A 19,123-nucleotide genomic window follows, 5' to 3' on the forward strand; every position below is an offset into this window, starting at 1 on the left:
GTGATCAACTTGGTCAAACTGTACCTGTGGATTTTTACTCTGATGAAGACTAACGCCCAACTCTTCTTGGCGATTCCAACCCAAAAAAACATCACCTTTGCAGGACACATACATTTTCCCACATGTGCTCTTGCCACAAACACCAATTGTTGCTATGAAATATCCCATCATGTCAATATTGCCCCCCCATACCATCCAGGTCGTATATCTAATTCATTGAGAGGTATACCATCAGGGAATACATTCAACAACGCTGGTCTTGAGATGATGGTGATACAGGAACATGAATCAAACTTCATTATTGTCTCTTTCCCATCAATACTAACTGTTTCAGCTCCACTGACTCCCTATCAGGAAAAGGATTGACTTCGAAGAGTTATGCCTGGCACATAAAGCGCTGCACGGATCTGGATCCCAGTACTTTAAAAGTACATTTTGGTGGTTTTATCCATTAAGAACACTGCGATGAGCCACCTACATATCTGTGATTGTTTCAAGGATTAAGAAAGTGGTATGGGTGGAGTGTGGGGTGGACGTAGTTTTGTACATTCCACTTGTAATCAGTGGAATGTTTATCCATTTTCTCTTAATAGTCAAGCAAATTTCCCCTGCTTTCATAAGCAACTAAAAAACCTGGCTGTTTTCAGCATCCCTACAGCTATTAGTACACCTGTGGAACAGATAGTCCTTCAACCTAAAACAAGACTAAGTATCAAGCCAGTGCCAAGACGCTCATAGGCAACCATTAATCAAGGACTATTTAAGACATCTTAGAACCATAAAGGGGACTTAAATTCCAAAAGTGTTTTGATAGAAATGTGCAGTACAGATGCTCATCACGACAGAATTTCAACAGCAAAATTGAATGTGGAAACTCTCAAACAATCCATTCCTTCAATTGAATGTTCTTAACTTTGATGGTTAAGCAAACAGCTACCCACCGTTTCTCAGTATCGGTTGTGCTGTTATGAGTCTCGTAACTCATTTCCTTGCTGCCCTCCTTTATACGAAATCATTTGCTTCTTGTGAAGTGCTTAAATGTTGCTAGTACCTCTAAGAAATTCATGTATAGATTGGCACATTTGTAGAATACTCACAGTAACACCAATATGTTCCGTTGGCAAAACTAACAACATTAATGAAAAAAGGAAACATACAGATAAATGTATTTTAATTAAGATTAAATATATTATTCCAAGATATTTTTCAAATTGCACTTGTACTGCACTAATCAACAGCCAAAGGCAATAAAAAAGGTGGAAGTGAAATTTCAGATATCAACACTTGACACAGAACGGCTGCCATGTAAAGCGACATACTGCTCCTTGGAACAAGGATACCTTTACACAAAAGAGTCATTTAACATTTTGGGAGAAGTTGAAAAAAAGGATGAAATAGACATATATAAAAAGTGCTTACTTTTTCAGGGTTTATTTTACATACAGTATTTCAATGAAGCGCAGTATGGCTAGAAACCACAGTCTATACATAGTGTGAGATGACAGTCTTATAAGTGTTATGGTTGATTCAGCACTGCTAACTAGCTTAAGCTACAAGCAAGTATGCCGTGGCGGAGCTGAATACAAAACCATATGGTATAGCACTGTTTGGAAGAATGTTAAATGACTCTATGGGCGCAAGAACATAAGTATAGTATTTATGTACATAACAGGTAGAAAACAACAAAACCAGCCCTAATAAAAATGACAACTAAAAATACCCTGCCCTGTATTTTACCAATTACTTCAAAAATGTACATACCCTAGTCAATCTGTGGTGAATGCAAAAGGACATGTTTATACAGATGGATAAAACAGAATTAAATTAAACAATTCTAACTTGAAAGTACATTACCATTATTAGATGCAGGTATAGATTAATAGAGTGCTGCTGGACAGATTTATTGTCAGGGAAAAGTTACAGAACTCAACAAACTTGAACATGCTTTCTACGGAACTCATCCAAAGAAACTGCTTCATTTGGGTTGTAAGCATGCTTCCTCCGCTTTTGCAGGGCTCCCGCCACATCAGCATTTCTCTCTGGCCCCAACAGTTCACATTAATTGCCTCTTTTCAATGATCAAAACAGAAAACATCTACCTATATTGGTGTGATGTTGAACGTAAACAAAGTCTAACACACACAAAGAAAAGTTGTCCTTTTTTGATCAACAAACATGCAACAGCAGATCCGAAGGCAGTGTTTGCCCATGGGACTTGCCAGCTGTGAGAGCTCAAATGTACTGTTCCTGGCAATCAATTTAAAATACAATCTTGTCTGCAGCAGTAAGCCCCAATGATTTTATGGAATTCATTTTTTGTTTTTCAGAGACAGTGTGCAGATTTCAGGTCAGCAAGAAATGAACTAAACAGCACTGTCGAGTTCTACAGAAATGCAACTTATTGCATCTACGTATACAGATGGGCAAAAATTAACAATGTCTTCATTTTGTTAAACTAAACCTTTAACTATGACAATCTATGAGAATGGTGCAATGCAGTGACTGATGGGAGACAAACAATGCAACCAGAAATTCCTATTGCAAATAGGCTGAATACTAGTTGACAGGCTTTAGGTTTTGATTCGTATTACAGATAGTCATTTGTCTAACGTCGAAGTGTGTGGCCAATTGCTCTTCTGAAGTAAACCCCTACTTTCCCTTAGCTAGTACAAACAATTTTGCAGTGTTTATCATCGACAGGGTTTTGCCCTCCATACATGGGAAAAGCTTGGCCTGCTCAAATTTAGTTCAAAAGAGTGGAAAACATTTGGTCTAACGCTGTACCCAACCTACACCATTGTTTGCCAAAATATGATAGACCTCTTTGCAATACCCGACTAATCTACAAAGAGGTCAGAGTTCACTACATTCTCTAGGAATCCCATCTTAAATAGAAAGAGAAATTTAATGAAGTGACATCTGAGAATACTAAAAGCTTCTATTGCAAAATTCACTGGGGTTAGCCAGTCTGCAGAAGGGTCAAAAAAGCTAACTTCTTCACTCTCATAAAAACTTGATAGCCATGCATGCCACCTTATTGACCAACAGTGGAGCACGAGCCACACTCTTTGTGTTATGGTAAGGCGATAAGGTGTGGGTTTGGACTTAGTTTTGCACTGGCAGTCAGCGGCGCTGCTGTCAAATGCCACGCGCAGACATGAGAACATACAAAATGGGGTAAACACTGAAGACTGTTCCGAGTGTGCTGTCAGCACATCCCCCGCACCAACCCAAGCGCATTAATAACTCTATCTTGTGTAATAAACTCTATAGTAGACTGTTTTGGATCGCCACAAAGAGTAAGAGTTGTCAAATTTCAGAAGGTAAACACCTCGACCAGGATACTGATGGCTGCCAGCATACACTTCTTCATGACAGTCTCGTCTATACACTGGTACAATCTCGTCGAGATGAGGCTTGTTGGCATTCTTTTTGGTTTTCTCTTCATTGTTAGGGTTGTCTGACAGAGAAAAAAGAACATATTTGTTGCTAAACATTTAATTTGGCACGTAACTAAAGCAAGAGTGCAATCAAATTTGACATCCACACAAAATGAGCAAAATTGAGTTTGTAGTGTACCTGTGAATCTTTGCTGTTTAGATTTCATACTACAGAACAGAAAGAATGCACTCATCACATGAGAGTTGCTCAAAAAAAGAATTCAACATGGTTATCTTGTTTGCTACAATAGGTTTTCTTACAAAAGGAATGCAAGTATAACTATTTCCTGTACGACAGTTTGGAGTTACCAGGAAAACTCCAGGTGAAGTTCTGCTCAACTCAGTGCAGAGCTGATTGACTCCACTTTTGACCTGTTCATGAACAGTTTTAAGATACACAAGGAAAAAGTGTAGCCAGTGAGGTTTACCAGATAGAAGCAGTTATGATTTTAAGTAAAAGTAGGACACCTTTTCAAAAAGGTAATTGAAGGCTGTAAAACACCCTATAAAAATACCTAAAAGACCAAGCGTAGATTAGATTTAATATTCCCATTCCACAGAAATGATCTATCTAGATAAATCAACTCTTCATGGACTAAGACAGTATTCAGTGTTAGAAGTTCAACTTCAGGAGACCTGAAGCCTGGTCAGCCCGGAAGGACGTTACTTACCTTTGGTAACGCTTTATCTGGTAAAGACAGGATCTGGCTGTAGATTCCTTATCTTAGAGACCTCCAGAGGTTCCAGACTGGATCCAGAAATTTTTCCAGCAGTACCTTTACACATCGGCAGAGGGCATCAAGTGAGTCTGTAGCGATGTTGTCTCCCGGATGTGACTCTAACTGAGTCTGCACCAATGTCAGTTTCTTTTCTGACTATTTCTGTGCTAACAACGCAGAGCCACCTAGATAAAAAGCCTCTGGCGACAGTGTGCCAAAAGGGGAAAAAGACTTATATCAACAAGTACAGAATGAAAGAACATAAGTAGAATGTAGAGAGGGAATCCAGGAGCCAACAGGGCACTCCGTTTGCAGAGCGGGGAGGATGGGTGGATCGGACAGGAATCTGTGGCTTTACCGTGTCTCTAGCAGATAAGGCGTTACCAAAGGTAAGTAACTTGTCTATCTGATAAGAGACATTTAACATCAGATTCCTGATCTTAAAATCAAATACCCAAGTAATAGATTTCTCAGAAAGGGAGGTACCATGTCGATCAAAGCAGTTTGCACAGCCCCTCAAAGCTTAAAGTACCCAACCATGTGCATTGATGTAGAGCAATGGTAGAGGCCCTAGCCCGACCAACAGAATCAGTAGTATCCATACCACAGCGGATCCTAAGTGTGGCAGTTTGCTGCCCATTTTGTGCCAGGGGAACAAGAGAATTCCGGGCTTACTATGAGGGGGAAGGCAAGAGGTGCTGCAGAGTGCCGCAAAGCGTGGGAGAAGCAGGCAAGCACACAAAAATTGTTCAGAGCGCACAGAGCGACACTGGAAGAGAAAATACGCCGACCACAAGCACCAAATTTCCTGGCTTCCCTTTCCGGGGGGGACAGGGGGAAGAAAGTACAAGTTACTTACCTTCGGTAACGATGTATCTGGTAGAGACGATTCTAGCCGCCGATTCCTTCACATAGAATTATCCCCAGGCGTGAGACTGGACCCGGAAAACTTTCTTGCCCAGCATCTCTGCGCGCCGAGGGGCGGTACCACGCGACTCCACCAGACGTCCTCCGCAGGCATGACGTCAGCGAGGTCACATAAGCCCCATCCCGGCGCGCTGTCGTCAGTTTGCTTCAGAGAACTTTTCCGTGCCACAACGCGGAGCCACCACAACAAAACTGAGGACAGCATGGGAACAGTGTGCGAAACCAGAAAAACAAAATAAAGAGAAAGAAAAGGAGAGAAACATCACCAGGCGACAACAGCAGGCCAGAGCAGGAAAAGAGCAGAGCACCACTCAGAGGAACAACAGAGCAAGCCAAGGCGAAAGCACCAGGTGGCAGCAAAGCACCAGAAGGCCATAGTAGCAAGGCCATAGCAAGAAAAGCGCAAAGCACCATTCCGTAGAACCACCTTGCAAGCCAAGAGCCCTCCTGGAGGCACAAACATGTGAAAGGAGAGAGAGTGAGTGACAGAGTGAGTGAGTGAAGTGGGAGAGTGAGTGAGTGAGCGAGTGAGTGAGTGAAGTGGGAGAGTGAGTGAGTGAGCGAGTGAGTGAGTGAAGTGGGAGAGTGAGTGAGCGAGCGAGTGAGTGAAGTGGGAGAGTGAGTGAGTGAGCGAGTGAGTGAGCGAGTGAGCGAGTGAGTGAGCGAGCGAGCGAGCGAGTGAGTGAGTGAGTGAGTGAGTGAGTGAGTGAGTGAGTGAGTGAGTGAGTGAGTGAGCGAGCGAGTGAGTGAGCGAGTGAGCGAGTGAGCGAGCGAGTGAGTGAGCGAGCGAGCGAGTGAGCGAATGAGAGCGAGCGTGAGAGAGAGAGCGAGAGAGAGAGCGAGAGAGAGAGCGAGCGAGAGCGAGAGCGAGAGCGAGAGCGAGAGCGAGAGCGAGAGCGAGAGAGAGTGAGAGAGAGAGTGAGAGAGAGAGTGAGAGAGAGTGAGAGAGAGTGAGAGAGAGTGAGAGAGAGTGAGAGAGAGTGAGAGAGAGTGAGAGAGAGTGAGAGAGAGTGAGAGAGAGTGAGAGAGAGTGAGAGAGAGTGAGAGAGAGAGAGTGAGAGAGAGAGAGAGAGAGAGAGAGAGTGAGAGAGAGAGAGAGTGAAGTGGGAGAGTGAAGTGGGAGAGTGAAGTGGGAGAGTGAAGTGGGAGAGTGAGACAGTGAGAGTGAGTGAGACAGTGAGAGTGAGGGAGACAGTGAGAGTGAGGGAGACAGTGAGAGTGAGGGAGACAGTGAGAGTGAGGGAGACAGTGAGAGTGAGGGAGACAGTGAGAGTGAGGGAGACAGTGAGAGTGAGGGAGACAGTGAGAGTGAGGGAGACAGTGAGAGTGAGGGAGACAGTGAGAGTGAGGGAGACAGTGAGAGTGAGGGAGACAGTGAGAGTGAGGGAGACAGTGAGAGTGAGGGAGACAGTGAGAGTGAGGGAGACAGTGAGAGTGAGGGAGACAGTGAGAGTGAGGGAGACAGTGAGAGTGAGGGAGACAGTGAGAGTGAGGGAGACAGTGAGAGTGAGGGAGACAGTGAGAGTGAGGGAGACAGTGAGAGTGAGGGAGACAGTGAGAGTGAGGGAGACAGTGAGAGTGAGGGAGACAGTGAGAGTGAGGGAGACAGTGAGAGTGAGGGAGACAGTGAGAGTGAGGGAGACAGTGAGAGTGAGGGAGACAGTGAGAGTGAGGGAGACAGTGAGAGTGAGGGAGACAGTGAGAGTGAGGGAGACAGTGAGAGTGAGGGAGACAGTGAGAGTGAGGGAGACAGTGAGAGTGAGGGAGACAGTGAGAGTGAGGGAGACAGTGAGAGTGAGGGAGACAGTGAGAGTGAGGGAGACAGTGAGAGTGAGGGAGACAGTGAGAGTGAGGGAGACAGTGAGAGTGAGGGAGACAGTGAGAGTGAGGGAGACAGTGAGAGTGAGGGAGACAGTGAGAGTGAGGGAGACAGTGAGAGTGAGGGAGACAGTGAGAGTGAGGGAGACAGTGAGAGTGAGGGAGACAGTGAGAGTGAGGGAGACAGTGAGAGTGAGGGAGACAGTGAGAGTGAGGGAGACAGTGAGAGTGAGGGAGACAGTGAGAGTGAGGGAGACAGTGAGAGTGAGGGAGACAGTGAGAGTGAGGGAGACAGTGAGAGTGAAGTGAGACTGAAGTGAGACAGTGAGAGTGAAGTGAGACAGTGAGAGTGAAGTGAGACAGAGAGAGTGAAGTGGGAGAGTGAGTGAGACAGTGAGTGAGTGAGACAGTGAGTGAGTGAGACAGTGAGTGAGTGAGACAGTGAGTGAGTGAGACAGTGAGTGAGTGAGACAGTGAGTGAGTGAGACAGTGAGTGAGTGAGTGAGAGACTGCAACCACAACCACATGGGGAAGGGCCACAAGCCCGGAACAGAGGAGCAACAGCAACCCACCCCCAGACTACACTGCCAAGGATGGCCACACCTCCTGAAAGGAGGTCAAAGGACAGGTAAAAGAATCCCTAACGAAGAAGACCGGTTGGGGGTCAGAAACTCCAACAACAGAGGGAAAGAGCAAAAGTAAGCCCTCACGCTGGAGAGAAACCAGCTAGAGGAATGCCTGACCGGAAGAAAATGAAGAGGACACCCACAGAAGATAAGTCACCCAGAGGGGGGCGACTGCAGAAACGCAAGCAGAGGATCCTCGCAGAACGGGGAGGAGGGGCGGGTCGTGAAGGATACTGCGGCTAGAATGGTCTCTACCAGATACAGCGTTACTGAAGGTAAGTAACTTGTACATCTGATAGAGACTACTAGCCACAGATTCCTTAACGTAGAATAGATACCCTAGCCATACCCAGAAGGGAGGTGGGCCGGCGAGAGAGCCTCCCCACCAGGAGAGACACAGGGCCCCAGTAGGGAACCAGTCACATGGCCAAGAAGGGAAAGGCCAGGAAACCCTGAGCCCAACCAAGGGAGAACTGCCCAACACCCTGCAGGGGCAGGCAGCGCCCGAAAAGCCGCAAAGAACACAAGGACCACCTCAGCCCTCCGGGAGAAGAGGTAGAACTGGAGGCAGGGCCCACTTGAAGAAACACATACACAGCGACAGAAAGAGCTGTACAGACCCTAGCCGCAAGCAGCTGACAAGGCTGCACCGCCAAAAGTGCAGACCGAAGAAGAAAGGCACAAGAGAATACAGCAAAGGCCACAAGGGTGTAGTAGAACAAACAGGTCTGCACCGGCATACACAGCCAGCAGCAGATCACATCACGGAACGGTGCACCCAGGACAAGCTAGGCGCCAGCCGAAGGCAGAGGCCAGGAAGGGTCAAGAAAGGCCAGCACACACTGACCCACGAAGTAGGTGGAACCAGGCAGAAAGAGAGACGGGGGACGGACCAAGCCGTCCACCAGGACACAAAAACCAGGGAAACCAGTGTCCCCCCCCCCCCCCCCCCCCCCCCAAAGAACACCAGACAGAGGACCAAGGCGGACAGAAGTGCAAACTGCTACAACGCACTGCCGCAGACAGCAGGCCGGACTAGGCAGGCAACACAGCGATCCAGGACGACGGACGGCCCGGGGTGCAACACAAGCCACTCCAAAACAATCAGCAAGAAGATCGCACCTGCGACATACCGTGATGCCACAGAGAGCAGAAGCCCAAAGGACGACCACACCTCCCCAGCACATGATAGAGCTATATAATAGCTACCAGTACCCCACATAGGGCATGTTACATCCCAGAACATGGGAACCCTCTTAGGAAAAAATTTCCGCAGCAGAGGACAAACAGAAAAACCTGCGCAGAAACCGCAGACAGCTTGCCAAGCAGCCAATAAAGAATACACAGAAGGCCTAATCTCAGAGCCTACACGGCTTACAAACAGCCAAAACAGGGCCGAACGAGCAGCCAACAGCACCAAAGGCCTAACAAAAGGACCTGAAGGTACATCAACTATACAGAACACACAAACGGGGCTACTTGCAACAAGGCCCCAGGAAAACAACGGAAGAACACCTCCCAAAACACAGACCGACTACAGGTCACTGAGGAGGAGGACGACGACGAAGCCCCGCAAGAAACCTCTGAATGGCAGAATCCGCAGGGGCGTGGGACAAAAGAGTTTCAAAGGGAAGGTCTACTAGTCGTTCCCTAACGTTCTCCGGGAACACATTATCCCATAGCCAGGCATGCCGACGAAGGGCTACCGAAGAAGCCATGGTACGACCAAGCACCTCCGAAACATCCAGAGCCGAGAGAAGAATAAACGCCGCCAGCTCCCGGCCATCCAACAAATGGTGCCTCAGATCAACACAGGCACCCTCCTGAGAAGCGGGAGGCATAAGGGACTCCGCCGAGTCCCACAAGCAAGAAGTGGCCCTAGCCAAGACACAGAGTGTTAAGGGCCCGCAAAGCCGCACTGGTGGAGGCGAAGATATTGCGCCCCCAGGAATCTAACCAGTGGGCCTCCCGGGACTGGGGGCACAAAAACCGATGGCAGGGAGGGAAAGGCTGCCTGCAAAAGAGGGCCCTGATAGAGGGGGTGGAGGGAGAGACAGATGGGATCATGCGGTGCAGGACGGTGGCAGTGCAGAAGTGGCTGGGGCACCGGGTCTCCCGTGGCGGCCTGCCCCCAAGCCCCCAAAAGAGAAGTGTGGAGCGAAGCCTCGAAGGGAAGAAGCAGCTCCCGACCACCAGAACCCTGATGGAGGACCTCTAGAAGATGATCCGTGGGGAAATGGGCAGCTGGATCGCCCATGCGCAAGATTCCCGCAGCCGTGGAAACAGCCCGAGCGAAGGCAGCACTCTCCTCCGTAGGGCCCAGCGGCGGGGAAAGCAGTTCCTCTGTGGGCGACGGCAGCAAGCTAAGGCGGCCGTCCCCCAGCCCAACCGGAGGAAGGAAAGGCCAAGCTTGAAGGAGGGGGGGGGGGGGGGGGGGGGGGGGGAGGTGAGGGTGGAGCGATGACTGGGGAACCTGAGGCGCCTCCGGCCAAGACTGCGGGCACGACGAAGAGCCGTCCTTAGAAGACGCCGGGTAAAAAGCCACGATGCGGCGACCCATCACCGGATAAGAAGAAACCATCAACCGCCGAACCTTTGGAGAAGAGGGGGCGTCCGAAGACTAATCAACGACCCGAAGCCGGCCCGGCGCTGTAGAGTCTGCGACCGGCGTCAGGTCAATGTCGACCGGCGCTGAAGGGGACGCCGGAACGACCTCCGCCACAACACGCACGGCAGGAGACCGAGGCTGGGTCTGAGCCAGGGCGGCTAAAGAACGGCGCCGAAACGGCGTCGACTCGACATCTGATGCGGCGGCTGCCGGTGTGGAGGGATGAGGGGGGCCTGGGGACATGCCCCGACCCCTAGCCGGCCCCTGCGGCGCCGCCAGGGCCAGCAGCCGGCCCCTGCGGTGCCACCAGGACCAGCAGCCGCCGCCTGCCCAGAGGACTGAGGGGGACTCGAGGACACGCCCGAGCCCCGGCAACCTCCCGCGACACCACAGGGACACCCGCGGGGGTTTGCGGCGAGGCAGAGGCACCGTGGTCTGAAGGAGGGAACTCCGAAGGGCCGCACCCCGACAGCACCACATCCTCCGAACCGGTCGGCGCCGGAGCCACCGGCGACGCCGCAGAAGTCCCCGCACGCGGCAAGGGATCCGCAGACTTCCCAGGTAGAGACGGGGAAGGAGGAGGAGCCAAAGGGGCCTGCAAGGCCACTGCATAGGCCTCCATCTGGGCTCTGGTCGCCCCCGCGCTGGGAAACAGCGGATAGGGTGGCGACGCGCAGGGCCGCACCACCCGCGGAGAACACACACACCCAACAGGCCGGGGACCGGGCCTCGGGGACAAACTGCGACACCAACAGGTGAGCGACGCCCTTGCGGCCTTGGAGAAGGATGATGTCTGAGCCGGAAGAGGCGGTTCTTGAAGCCGTCTGCGGGGGAAGGACTCGGCGCCGAAGCCGACCTGGACATGTGTGCCAAAAGGAGTTTCATCCGGCGCTCCCGCCGGGACTTCGGCTTCATTTGCTGACACGCCTCAGTCCGTGGAGTTGTGGTGCTCCCCCAAACACCACATGCAGATGGGATGAGGATCCGTCGCCAACATCTGGCACGCGCAAGACGAGCATTTCTTAAAGCCCGAATGCATTCGCACACTGTTCAAGAAAGTAGCCTAAAAGTGGAAAAGAAGGTCTGAAACAGGCCAGGGACAAGATCTGGATCCACGTTGCACGCGGAAAAGAAGAAAACTGACGTCAGCGCGCCAGGGTGGGGCTTATGTGACCTCACTGATGTCACACCCGCGGAGGACGTTGGGCGGAGCCGCGTGGTACAGCCTCCCGGCGCGTAGAGATGCTTGGCAAGAAAGTTTTCCGGGTCCAGTCTCACGCCTGGGGATAATTCTACGTTAAGGAATCTGCGGCTAGTAGTCTCTATCAGATATCAATATTCTGTGTGGCTAAAGCAGCTTGAACCACAAAGCTTTTAGCAGAGGGATGTCTAAGTAGACAGGAGGGATCCTCCAGGGCCCGTCGATGCCTGTGGGGAAGATAGCAATCCACAGGAAGTCCTGTTTCGGGTTTAGTCCAAGAAGGGCTGGCACTGCCCCCACCCCCAGCCAGGAGCAGCAGTAGCAAAACTTTAAACAAAAAACAAGAAAAAGTTATGTTTATTGTCCTATTTTTCTCCTGCCTTGTAGTCTTTGGGGGTGGTGCCACAGGATGACAGGCACCGAGGGGGGAGTGGTGGGCACTGCCTTCAGTGCAAATGACGGTTTGGCCAGCCGTCTGAGGCCGGCTAAACAGTCGTGCACACTGAAGCTTTTTCCAACCCAGCTGCATTGCTGGGTTGGAGAAACCAGGCACTGGCTTCCAGTCTCCCTGAGCTAGCGAATCAAGGGCGCTCAGGCTAATCCTGACGCTGCTCTCATGCTGTGAGAGCAGCGTCTGGATTGGCTGCAGGGCAGGCTGGGAGCTTGTGCCTGCAGTGGACCCAGAAGAGGGAGGATGTGGCGGGATTGAGGTAAGTGTTTGTTTATTTGTTTTGTCCCACGCCACTTTTCCCCCCGACACCAGCCACGAGTGTGTCCAAGCACCCAAAAGCATACCAAAAAGACAGTCACTGTAAGGAAGTTCAGGCTCAACATTTGACTGGGCAGGGTGTAGAACACCAATCAAGGGGTCTTTTGACAATTCCACCAAATGAAGGTGTAAATCCAGGGCAATCTAAACTTGATGAAGCATGTCCGTCAACACAGAGCTGGAGTTAGTAGCCAAACCGGGAGGAGACAAGAGGCTGGAGAAGATTCTAAGCCACTGGGGTCAGCCGAGCAATCAGCCAGATAGCACAGGGGGGGGGCGGTACTGTTACCTGAATTGGAGGAGGACACCCACCTTCCGTAGTACTTCCACAACCATGATCCTCAGAATAAAAACCCCGAGGAAGAAAGTCTGAGACAGTCAGCTCCATCGGCGCCGCAACGGAAGCGGGTCGACTTTGAGAAGGCAACACCTCAATGTTGGAAGGAGCGTTGACGGCACTACAATTGGCAGACAAGAGCTCAACACCAACTTGGAGTCAGCAGACCAAAAGCGGGAGCTGAAGGTGGTTGTATACCGACGCTGAGTAGGTGTTCGCCACAAGAGAAGAGGCCGACCTAAAGCCGAGGGCGAACCTGCCGAAAGAGTCACAGGCAGGACCCAATGCACCTCTGTGGGGCCTGAAGGCGCTCCACAGGGAAGGGAGGTGACAACCCAAGGGCAGAAAGAAGAGCATGAGCGTATTGTCTCATCTGAGTCAAAGACATCGCGGCCCCAGGATAGATGGGGAGATCTCATGCCTTGGCACTTCAACAGAAGAGTGGGGATCAGCGGTAGGCAAGGAAGGCAGGAGGCTCCGCAACTTGAACCGCCGGCACAGAGACTTCCCTCCAGACATCGAAGGTGAATGACGCCTCCGGGAACGGCTCCTAGAAGGGACATGCGATCCATCCCTAGAACGATTATGGGACCAAGGACGATGAGAAGACTTCAAAGTCTATGACATCTGCACTCCCACAAGCTTCCTGCAACGTTCCCTGCACGTCTTCAGTCGGAGCTGTTGACAAGAGTTGCACTTATCAGAGTCATGGTGCTCACCCAGACAATCGAGTGAGGATCCATGGCGGACATTTGTCCATAACAGGACTCCCAAGGCTTGAACCCTGAGGACATTGAAGAAAGGCACCTGTTCCGTCGATGAGAGATGTCAAGTAGGCTGGAAATCACCCGAGGAACTGCAGTGCGGATACGCAAGTTAGAACGGATAGGACAGAACTGACGTTGATGCGTCGGGGGAGGGCTTATATGGACTATGTTGATGTCACATCTGGGTGATGGAGTTGCTTGACGCCCTCTGCCGATGCACGGAGGTACTGCCGGGAACATTTCTGGATCCCGTCAGGCGCGTGGGGTAAATTCTAACATCAGGAATCTGCAGCTAGATGTCTTTATCAGAATGAGAGAAAGTAAAAACGCATATGCTGTTTGAAGGTGGGTCTCTAGTTACCAGGAGGTATGCACCCTGTACAAGTAGGGACCACAATCCTAGTCAGGGTGAGCTAGATACACACTAAAAGATGACCTGTGCTAACCCTCTGGTAGCCTGGCACAGAGCAGTCAGGTCTATCTAAAAAGGCAATGTCTAAAGTATTTGTGCAACACACAAACACCACAAAAATACTCCACACAGGTTTAGAATAGAGAATAATTTTATGAGTATAACAAGACCAAACCAATAAGTAGAACCAATAATAGGTTTTTAAAGAATAAACCAAAAATAGCGCTTCGAATTCAAGAGCACTAAGGGGTAACTTGAGGTTGCGCTAGACTGGGGTAAATTCGAAGTTCAGGGCAACCGCAATGGAGGACAGGCCGGCTACAGAACAGGTAGTGGTCATATAGGGGGTTTAGTGACCCTAAGGGTCAGTAGCCCTTTGGCTACTACCCTACACTCCCCGACCTCCCCTAAAATCAGTATTTAGGGGAGTCCCTGGCACCAGAGAAGCAAATCCTGACGACCTAAGAAGAGAGAGGACACCAAAGAGCCACAAAAGCAGACAGGAAAGAAGCAGCAGCTGACCTGGTACCAATCCTGCCGGAGGACTGCCTGTCATCGATAAAGACCCAAGACCACCTGTGAACACATAACCTACTCTCCTGCATTCTGAAGAAACTCCAAAGCAAAGACCCGGAGGCCTCCGGAACCGCCAGAACCAGACACCTAAAACCACCACTGCACCTGTCACCTCCGGCACGAGCTGATGTGCATCACTGGTGTCAACAAGGTCCCCCAGCCTTCCAGAGCCCGAATCCATGGTTGTTTCACCCCTTGTGGACTCCCAGACGCCACCTGCAATCTTTGCACACAGGCCGCCTCAACCGGGACTGCTCCCAGTAAGAAAACCTGACGTCTAAAGACACCTCTGCATCCGTCGCCCCAGGGCTCTCGGAGATGACCCCATGTGTTCCTACGTCCTTGAGTACCACAACACAATCTTACATTTCTATTAGGTTATGGTTTGTTATGAGATTTTGTTGAGTGCATAATTCACCCAAAGGTCTCAGAGCGCTAGCCTATCACAGGAAATGGAGAAGGGAGAGGAGAGGAGGGAGGAATGACAAAAACGACTTAAAACAGCCAGGTTTTGAGTGCCTTACGGAACTTTCTATGGTCGGTGTCCATACGTAGATGCAGAGGGAGTGAGTTCCATAGGGTGGGGGCAAGATAATGATCTTCCGCCATTCCTGGAGGTGCAGATCTTGAATGGAATAAGATGATGTTATGTTATAGGTATTGTTATTATAAGATAGTTGGAGCTCTTTGAAAATCTAGTCAGGGGCTCTAATGTCAACAGTGAAGATACTGTTAAATAAGGTCTCACAAATATTTTCATTTGGACACCTACAGTAAAATAAAACTGACTTGTTCACACTAGTTCAGAAAGCAAATGTGAAAAGCAAGCCAACAAAAATATAAAGCACAAGGACCTACCAGGATTCCCTCCAGATTAAAAAATGTTTTGCATACCACATCAAAAAGATGGATTGCTTACAAAACTGTACAGTGCTTTCCATTTACAAGAACAGGGGTAATAGTCCAGTCATATTGGCCAACATGTTTTTTCGAAATACCCTACATCATTAACCCAGATATTGCTAAGAAATCACAAGGTACTACAGCCTATACAAAACAAGTTAACAAAAGGGTTTAGCTACTAAAGATCAAGTATTTGTATTGCAACATCTGTAATTAAAACCCTAATCTATAAACAGAGTAAACAACAATGCATGCCATTCTACCAATTCTGGACTGCAGTCCGGCTTTCTAAAGGAGACTGTAGGTAACGTCTGAAAGATTACATAAGGGCCCGCTACTAAGACATGCCATCATGTGCTTCTACTCTTTTCCATTCAAATAAGAACTGGTTTACCAAGATAAAGATGCAATGCATTTTGGTTCCCATGGGGGTGAGGGGAGTATTAAATAGGGAACTGTAGGAAACTGGCTCTGTATATGGGATGCCAATAGGTGGTTATACCGTGCACAGAGGCCAAGGGTTCCCCAAAAGTGTACAGGGCTCAATGTAAAACCCAAAGTGCTCTATTAGTGGTAGTGTGGGCGCGCAGCCTTCGGCCTAACAGAGGACTGAAAGACATTTGTTGCACAACATTAACCATTAATGGACACACGACTCAAAAAGGAGATCCACTCCAATTTTAGAAAAATAAACTTTTTATTTCATTTTAAAACCAAGATCTTCGCAATAAGGTAAGTACGTTTTTAACTAAAAATACTTTTCACTTTAAAAAGACGACAGTGCAATTTCTGAACCGTTCAATGTTATCCTATGGAGAAAAACAAAGTACTACACTTACAAATCCAGTCTTCGAACACAAAGGTCAGCATGTGGCCAGGGTCAGGCGAGTACCAAACCTGCACCACCAGCGGCACAGGGGTGGCCAGGTGCAGAGGTTAAAGTTGGAGTTCGGCCCAATGCGTTTAATGGAGAATGGGGGTGCTTGAAGCCACACAGCTGGAACGCAAGTAGATCAGTGGCAGGGGGGAAAGCTTTGGGGGTTAGGACCAGCACAGGGGTGCCACAAAGCAGCACCAAACATACACCACCAGCAGCAAAGGGGCGGCTGAGTGCAGGGTGCAATTTCAACATCGGGCACCCAATGCTTTTCAAGGAGGATTCTGTTTTAGATAAACAGGGTGCAGGTGTCGCACCGGAGGTTGCAAGAGTGAGACCAACGACAGAAGAGGTAAGAAGAGATGTAAGGGGTCGGAGAGGCACTGTTGGCTCAGCTCACCAAGGTCCAAGTACTTCTGGTGCCTTTCGACGTCGAGGTCTTCTTACTGGAGTAGGTCACGGTCAGGTGGAGCCCCTGGATTCACACTGCAGGTGCCGTCGTGCATGCCAGGAGAGTTCAGCCAACGCTGAATTTGAGGTCAGGATCGCTGGGAAGACTTCACTGGACAGGTGAGCCACTCAGACTTGGGCCGTGGGCGTTGGGTGCAGAGTGGGCAGGAGACGGAGATCTGCTTGGATCTGGGATCCTTGTAGATGGATTCTTCTGGACAGGGCCACTTTTTTCTGAAGATTGGAGTCTTTCACGAAGGCAGCAGTCCTCCAGGGATTTTCAGAGGTCGCTGGCTGCAAGAAAGGTCGCAGAGTCGTCAAGCAGGGGACAGGTTGGTAGGGCTGGGGTAAGGTAGACGTCGCCTTCAGTCTTCTCTGCAGGGATGTCTTCTTTCTTCTTAGGTCGCCGCAGATCTAATTTTCAGGTCTGAGGAGCCACCTAAATACTGAATTTAGGGGCGTTTTTAGGGGAGTAGCAGGTAGGGCCAATAGGAATCATACCTGGGTTGACTACACCCTTAATTATGCCGCGCTCCGGTAGGAGGGGGCATAGCCCTAGCCCTGGTTGGAGGGGTCTCTCCATCTTCAAGATGGTGGGGACTGAAAGATGTCCTCCTCCACCTTAAGGGTGGAGTTGGCAGAGGTGAGCACATCTCCTGTTCATCTAGGTTTTTCTGACTGTTTTTTCGCTCAAAGTGGGGATGTAAATTGGGGGCTGCCATCTGCTGCAAGCAGCAGAAGCTGGTGGTCGCATTACAAAGGCAGCAGGCCTTTGAAGATTTTCCTTCGTGACACCTCTGCCCAGGAAGTGTATTGTTTCTGGTCCCAGAGAGCAGAGGCTCTCTACTCAGGGGTCTAGAAACCTGTCTTGTATGGCCGCCCGCCTAAAGCCAGTCAGTGTCCACACCAGGGTCGGTAGGTTTTCAGGTGGCACCTCTGAGGTGCCCTCTGAAAAAATGGTGTAATAAATCTCACACTGGCATCAGAGTGGATTTATTACAAGGAGTTGTTTGGTACCAAGCACTCCTGGTTTCAGTGAAGCCATCATGGTGCTGTAGAACTAGAGTTGTCGAGTTTGCAGTCCATGTACTCCTCAAGGCTTCCCTGGGACTTACAATATGCAAGAATTGACTTAAGTATTGTATGGGCATATTTACTCATGCACATATGTCCTCACGCACATATGTCCTCACCTGTGGTATAGTGCACTATGCCTTAAGAGCTGGGAGGCCTGCTAGAGGGGTGACTTACCTATAGCTACAGGCAGCGGTGGCTGGCATGACACCCAGGCAGGGTGCCATGTCGACTGTCGTTTTTCACCTCATAGGGGTATGCAAGCTGCAAGGGCAGTGGCATGATCCTAGCGAGGGGGCTCCAGGGGACCCTCTTCAGCTCCCAGGGCCAAGGTACTCAGGTATCATTTACTATGGATTTAAAGGGGGGCAGAAGTACCAATTGTGGGTATGTTTTAGGGTAGAAGCACTGGCACAGGGGACCTGGTTAGCAGGGACCCTGTGCACTACAATCAAAACCACATCAAAACCAGGCAAAAAGTGGGGGCTAACCATGTCAAAAAAGGCACTTTCTCACACGATGCTTGATGTAGTCAGCGCTCTGTAATTTGTACACAAACTTTTTAAAGCCCTGTAGGAAGGTGGAATCCGACTATATGGTTGCCCCCACTTTTTTCCTGGTGTTTGAATGGTTTTTGACTAGTCTGGCCGAGATCCTGCTATCCAGGACCCCAGCCTATCTGCTTACTCCCTTAAATAATTGGTGTGCATATTAGATGCACCAGTGATTGGATACTGTGGTACCTTATGAGCCCCTAGTATATGGTACCTTAGGTACCTAGGGCATTGGTACTTCACAGGCCTACCAGGGGCTGCAGCATGTATTATGCCACCCCTGGGAAGCATTCACAATCTGACACCACAGGCCTGCTACTGCAGCCTGTGTGAGGTAGTGTTAGCACTCCTCACTGAGGTATAGGTTCCTATATCTCACCATACACACACATATAAACCTATCAGTCACCCCTCTAGCAGGCCCTAACAATCCTGAGGGCAGGGTGCGTGGTTTACTATGTGAGGGGGTGCTTCTGCCTGAGCAGGACCCCTCTGCAGCTAGCAGAGTCTATTCTCTACTGCTGTTTGTGGATGCGGTTAAACCATATACTCTTAAGTGCATTATAACCTCGCGGTAAATGTTAACTTTGGAATGACTGCATCAAAACATGTCGTGTTTGGTGTCAAACAACTTGGAATCCTACCCCCACACCAGTAACTGGTGTGGGAGTAGGATCCCACCCTTCTAGAGGGGACGACATGTACCCACTGTACTACACGGTAGAAATCTTCCAGAGCCCTGGCATCACAAAATGGATGCCACCAGCACAGACACTGGGCTGCCCTCCTGCTGCTGACCGAAACTCGCAGTGGAGGGAGCCCAACAAAGGGTTTCCTGTCACAGGAAGGTGTCACCACCTCCCAGACAGGATTTAGTGTATTGGAGCTGGGTGGGTGCACTCTTAGTGCTTTGAAGTCCTGCACTGGGGGAGCAGTAGGCTCCTCTGTGCATATGCCAGCTCAAACCAGTTCAGGGGCTACCTGCCCCTGCTCTGGTGCGAAACTGGACAAAGGGAAGTGGGTGTAACCACCCACTACCCTGACCCTCCTAGAGGAGTGGTCATA

At 49.9% G+C, this 19,123-nt stretch overlaps 1 protein-coding gene across 1 annotated transcript in view; it reads right to left on the minus strand.

The window, feature by feature from the left end:
- Positions 1-1,154: 1,154 nt before the first annotated feature.
- The window catches only part of ACBD3 (acyl-CoA binding domain containing 3), a 158,308-nt gene continuing 140,339 nt past the window's right edge, over positions 1,155-19,123 (minus strand). The window contains exon 8 of the mRNA XM_085610409.1: positions 1,155-3,460. Coding sequence (XP_085466535.1) covers positions 3,249-3,460 — 212 coding nt within the window. The 3' untranslated portion in view covers positions 1,155-3,248. The remainder of the gene's footprint in view (positions 3,461-19,123) is intronic.

This window comes from Triturus cristatus, chromosome 6, assembly GCF_964204655.1.
Source record: "Triturus cristatus chromosome 6, aTriCri1.1, whole genome shotgun sequence".
NCBI lineage: Eukaryota > Metazoa > Chordata > Amphibia > Caudata > Salamandridae > Triturus > Triturus cristatus.